This window comes from Lycium barbarum, chromosome 1 (genome assembly GCF_019175385.1).
Source record: "Lycium barbarum isolate Lr01 chromosome 1, ASM1917538v2, whole genome shotgun sequence".
NCBI lineage: Eukaryota > Viridiplantae > Streptophyta > Magnoliopsida > Solanales > Solanaceae > Lycium > Lycium barbarum.
In genome coordinates, this window is record NC_083337.1 from 143,085,533 (window position 1) to 143,091,037 (window position 5,505).

At 37.3% G+C, this 5,505-nt stretch overlaps 1 protein-coding gene across 1 annotated transcript; it reads left to right on the top strand.

The window, feature by feature from the left end:
- Positions 1-430: 430 nt before the first annotated feature.
- On the top strand, positions 431-4,878 carry LOC132641198 (protein cornichon homolog 4-like). Its single transcript, XM_060358094.1, has 4 exons — positions 431-750; positions 1,758-1,939; positions 4,277-4,399; positions 4,482-4,878. The coding sequence occupies exons 1-4, from the start codon at positions 679-681 to the stop codon at positions 4,522-4,524; spliced, it is 420 nt and encodes a 139-aa protein (XP_060214077.1). The 5' UTR covers positions 431-678; the 3' UTR covers positions 4,525-4,878.
- Positions 4,879-5,505: the final 627 nt, after the last annotated feature.

Below are 5,505 nucleotides of genomic sequence, written 5' to 3' on the forward strand. Positions count from 1 at the left end.
TTGCCTGCTCAGTACACAGTATATCTCTGTGTTGGGAAAAAACTGACTGAAAATAAATAGGGGCCTCCTCTTTTTATATAGTAAAGGAGTCCTAACCCTAGTACAATTCTAAATAAGGAATAGAATCTCCCAAATAACTGATGGCGCGATCGGTGCCGAAATATCCGGCTAGTGGCGGATATTTCGGTCTTTTCGTCATAGTGCTGCCTAACCGCCTCTTAGTCTTGAGTCGAGCTTGGATGCCGGGTCCTGGTAGGATCAGTCTCATACCGACCGAGCATAGGTTTCATATTGGGAAAACGAGGATATCCAGAGCCTCGGTTTTACCCGTATACACACATAATTATTCTATTTTCAATAATCTACAAATATTTTTTGCCCATTTCTATTAAAAAAAAACAAATCAAAAGTATGTAATGAATTCTTTTTTGTGATTTGTCTTTACCCAAAAAGGGTTTTTGTTTTCCATCCTCGTTCACACCGGCTAAAGTTGGGAGCAAGACGACACCCAACTGCTCCGATCGTTTCCTTTTGGTTGAAAATTGGAATAGCGTAGAGTCTCTGCCTTTTGCTTGGATTCGTTGCTTGCCGTCTATTACAATTTCATCAAATCAAATACTATAAAAGAAAGCAGGAGGGTGCGCATCCCAAAAATAGATTAGTAAGAAGAGAGAGAAAATGGAAGATGTATGGGCATGGCTTCTCTTCTTCTTCATTCTCATTTCCCTCGTCGTCATGCTTGTTTTTCAGGTCTATTCCCCCTACTCTTTTCACTTTATTATCACGTATTGCTTTTTAGACAAGTAATTAGTTTGTGCTAGATTTATAATTGGGACTTCAGTATTTGATTATGCAAATGTTGATTAAAATTCTTTTAGATTTTTGAATTTTGATGTTGTATTAAGCACCTAAAAGATGTGAGCTTCTGAGATTGGTGACTCCTTCAAATTAGTTGTAATCTTTCCTCATAGGGATTGTACTGAATTTAACTTTTTCCTACTTAAATTACAAGCATATACGGGCTTATCCCATGTACAAATATGTGTTGCCTATTTGGAAATATTACTTGGGGTTTTAGGGAAAAACTTCACATCCTCTTTTTGTAAAAAAAAAAAAGATATCCTACACACACACACACATATATACAACAACATACCCAAAATAATCTCACCAGTGTGGTCCGGGGAGGGTAGAGTGTACGCAGACCTTACCCCTACCTCGTGGAGGTAGAGAGGCTGTTTACGGAAGACCCTCGGCTCGAGTGCAGCAAAGCAAAGTAGTTATGAAAGAGGAAATACAGGAGCAAAGAAAACATGACAACTAATAAGGAAAGCAGTACAGAGCTCACACATATATACATACAAATATGTATATAATAATTTGGATAAGAACCGTGATCTATAACTACTCAGCAACGCCACATACTTGTTAGGTCGCTTCTATTGAGTATGGCATGCGAAACTGTACCTTCTATTGGTCTCAAGTTCGAAACCCGCAGGGTGCAAACAATTTCTGAGGGCCATCGGACTGGGGAAACCCTGAATTACCCGTGGTGCACTTGCGGGAAACTCCTTGCCGAGGGCCTGTGCACCCCCGGGATTAGTCGGGGCTCAAAGAGACTCGGACACCCGGCGCTAATCAAAAAAAAAAAAAAAAACTGTACCTTCTATTGAGTATAGCATGCAGATAACTGCAGTGAACTTGTGCTTCTTTTTTTTTCTCCTAAGATGAAGTCTGACATTTGAAATGTGTTACAGCTGATGTGCTTATCAGATCTAGAGTTTGATTATATCAACCCATACGACTCTGCATCTCGTATAAATGGAGTTGTTGTACCTGAGTTCATCACACAAGGAGTTCTGTGCTTGCTCTATCTGATAACAGGGCATTGGTTTATGTCACTTCTATGTGTTCCATATATGTACTACAATTACAGATTGTAAGTTTCCGCTCATCTTTTTGCTTCATGGCTGACCTGCAAATGAAATTAAGTTTTGATCAAATTCAGATTAACTAATCTGCGGATTACTGCATTCATATAAACACTGCTGAGGCAGCATATGTTAGTTCTATTCTATAGCATGTTGATGAGATCTCAAATATGTGTAGAGATAAAATTTGGTTTTTGTTCCTCCATTATGCACATCTGCTGTGATTCTCTGCAGCATTTACTTCCGATTCCCTTTACATAGACTAAGCACCCGTACATTTTCTTTCCTTAAAATTGATGGTTTTCTTGGGATTTTTATTTGTCAATAAACTTTTAAATAGAAATCTGGTGATATGTTTTTTTGTGATTGTGAAACTTGGTTTCGGGCTTGGTTTATAGACTTCGTGAGCAGTATTAAATTTTGTCCAGAACAGACTCCTGTTTTTCTTTTCTTATGTTTTTCATGCGTGGCAATTTACTTGTCTTTTATTATTTATAATTGTGGCAAACCCAAATATATAAACAAAATTGTCGTCTCTCTAGCTGCTTAAGCTTTTTAGATGTCGTATCACACATATTAAATTTAATATGGTACCAAAGCTGGTAGAGTTCTTGAACTGGAGTCTCACTACCACCTATCAATAGAAATATTTCACGTGCGTGTTGCTAACTTAAGTAAATAATTAAATTTATTCCCTGTTTAGTTATTTATGCCTTTTTTTTAAATGACCTTGCTGTCCAAGCCAACTTGCGTGCACCTCGACTAATTCCATGGGGTGCCTGCTACCCCCACTAATACATGTAGTTATTTATCCTTTATAGATGAGGTGGTACGTACAATTCAACAACGTTTTTTTTTTCCTATCTAGGTGCAGTATGTCTATTTTCTGTATGTAGAGTTATTTTCTAGTCTCAAGGGTATCAGCAAATCTAAGGTGTTCAACAATTTTGTTAGTTTTCAAGTTTTGTCAAGTGCGTGATTTGAGCAGGCTCATATTAGCATGCTTGGTAGTTGGTTCTTTTTGGTCTAGTTTCACATTGCTCAATTCTTAAACCTACCTACCACATTCAATCTTAACGAGCCATTGAAATTTACTCCCAAAGCTTAAGTTTGCCTCATGTACTAAAGTCCCTGAATGCCCCAGTTGCTTGAACTTTTGGCTGACATACTATTGGTATGTCCATTGAGGCAGAATGGGAAGTTTTGAGCAATCTCAGGCTCCAACATGACAATTTAAGTTCCATAGTGAGTAGTTTAACCAAATATTCTTGGTAGTATTGCGAATTCACGATGAGCAAATGCTCACAATTGGCCTGCTGATAGGTGGCTTTAGCTACGATATTAGATTTAAGGAACGAGGGATCAGAAATTTTGTACATTACCTGGTAAATATGCAGCTGCTTGCCTGTTACCATTCTCAAAATATATATATATATGCAGCTACTTGTAAATTAGAACTAAATATATGTAGCTGTGGCTAATTTAGATTAAGCTTGTGATCTGATTTGAGACTTAATAGTGCTTAAAAAACAGTCCATCTTGGCTCAAATGAGCAAATATCATGGATTATTTTAGGGTTTAAAAGCTGCAAGCTGCTTGGATCAATTGGAAACCTTGGCTTTGAAGATAGGGAAGTGATCTTAGATGTGGAGAAGAAACAAATTTCCTTGTTAAGATTGAAGGAGAAGACAAGGTGCTTCACTGGTCATCAGACCTTCACAGTTTAGACCCCAATTCCTCCAACTATGTTCTACGTAGAAGGAGCTTATCCTCTCTTTCCCAAAGGTTTTCCTGTTGGCCGTCCATTTTTCATCTTGGTCTCTGCCTGTCTGCCTTTCATACTCTCTTCATCTTTTTATTTTTTTACTTTCTACCTCCTGCATAGAACTCATGTTTCTTCCTTGGCAAAAGTGATATTACTTCCTACAACTCTAGCTTCCCTTCCAGTTTGAATGAAGTGGTGGGTTACCGCTGCTTGCTTGTTTCTTAGATAATTGACGCCCTAGCCGTCTTGGATGATTTTGAAAAAACCAATATAAGAAGGTAGGAAAAAAAGAATGCTTGGATTTTGCACCGAATTTTGCAGACCCCTTCATAGGTCATATGTGAAAGTGGTTTAAGGATCTCATTACATCCTAGCTGAAACTGAAACAGCCTTTTCATTACCTTCTCTTCAAATGCATTCAAAAATCATAATATCTCATATCATTGTATTCTTTGAATTTTTTCGAGGGAACTTGTTAGTGCTTGATTCAGTGATTGAGGTTTAATGAGATATGAAACCTCTCTAATATTGCTGATGTGTTTCATCAAACACAATTTCTCATGTTTGCTTCATGCTCTAGGTACACGAGAAGGCAGCACCTTGTTGATGTTACAGAGATTTTTAATCTGCTTAATTGGGAAAAGAAACAGAGGCTTTTCAAACTAGGCTATATCGTCCTTCTCCTCTTCATATCATTATTTTGGTAAGTAACTAAATAACACTTTGTTACGGAAGTTCTTATAAACAAGACATTTCTTGACCGAGTCCGTATGTTCTTTCTACAGGTTGATTTACAGTGCCTTGGAAGATGATGAAGAGTCTCTATAGGTTCTTCATTTGAGCCAACGTACTCATACTCAGAGCTGCTGCATTTGCTCATTTATGTTGGCTTCTCTTAATTCACTATTCTTGAAAGTTCAGGGTTTAGAGATAGCAGATTCTGATCTTACGTGATCGGAAGCGCTCCTGTCCCCCTCCCTATTCAATTTTCGAGCAATTGCAGGTTTTCGGGTTCTATATATGTATTGCACGTTGTGATTTTGAGTGACATAGTACCTTCACCAAACTAAAATCCCACTATGCTGCGTTGAACAGGGTCTTCTGTAAGCTTATGTTGTCCTCTTGTTTTTGCTCTCCATTTACGTGACATTGCTAATTGAAGGTGCTATTGTTAGGATGCAAGATCTTTTTCTTTATCCGCTGTTATACTTTTTCTTGCGGATGTTGAACATATTTTACGGACTGTGGACTTTAGAGGTGGGTGTTAGGGCCGTCGGATTGGATATGGAAATTTCGGTTTGAATTTTCGATTTTTGGATTGAAAAAATTACAATCCAAATAAGCTCGGATTGGATTTTATAAGTTCGGTTTCGGATTAATCGGTTTGGATATTTCGGATTTGACTTTTGAGTCTTTAAGACAGGCCTATTTGTAACTAAATTGATGCGTCTCAGTTACGAAGTTATACGGCGTAACATAATGTGAAACCAAATTAGAACTAGAAGCCAAAACAATTAATAAACTTTCTGCATAAATTCAAAAGTTCATCTTCCTCTACTTCAACACAAGAATATTTTTCAAGTTTGAGTTTCATAGAGGGAAATCTAGATCTTAATTATTCTGTACTAGTAAGAATAGTGGAATGAAAAGAATTTTTTTAATGACTTGAGCTAGTTCGATCACCTGGCACAATGACACTTGCTGCAAAAAGCACATTGGGCAATGCAAGATAAAAGAATCATAAGATTGTATTCAAATGTAAAAATACCCTTATATTATTTTTGATTTAGTAGAAACTAGTAACTTTGT

Excerpts from the sequence above, each read along its gene's own strand:
- LOC132641198 (XM_060358094.1), top strand. The coding sequence starts at position 679 with ATGGAAGATGTATGGGCATGGCTTCTCTTCTTCTTCATTCTCATTTCC. Across the intron at positions 1,940-4,276 it reads ATGTACTACAATTACAGATT|GTACACGAGAAGGCAGCACC; the intron begins GTAAGTTTCCGC and ends TTCATGCTCTAG. Across the intron at positions 4,400-4,481 it reads CTCTTCATATCATTATTTTG|GTTGATTTACAGTGCCTTGG; the intron begins GTAAGTAACTAA and ends TTCTTTCTACAG.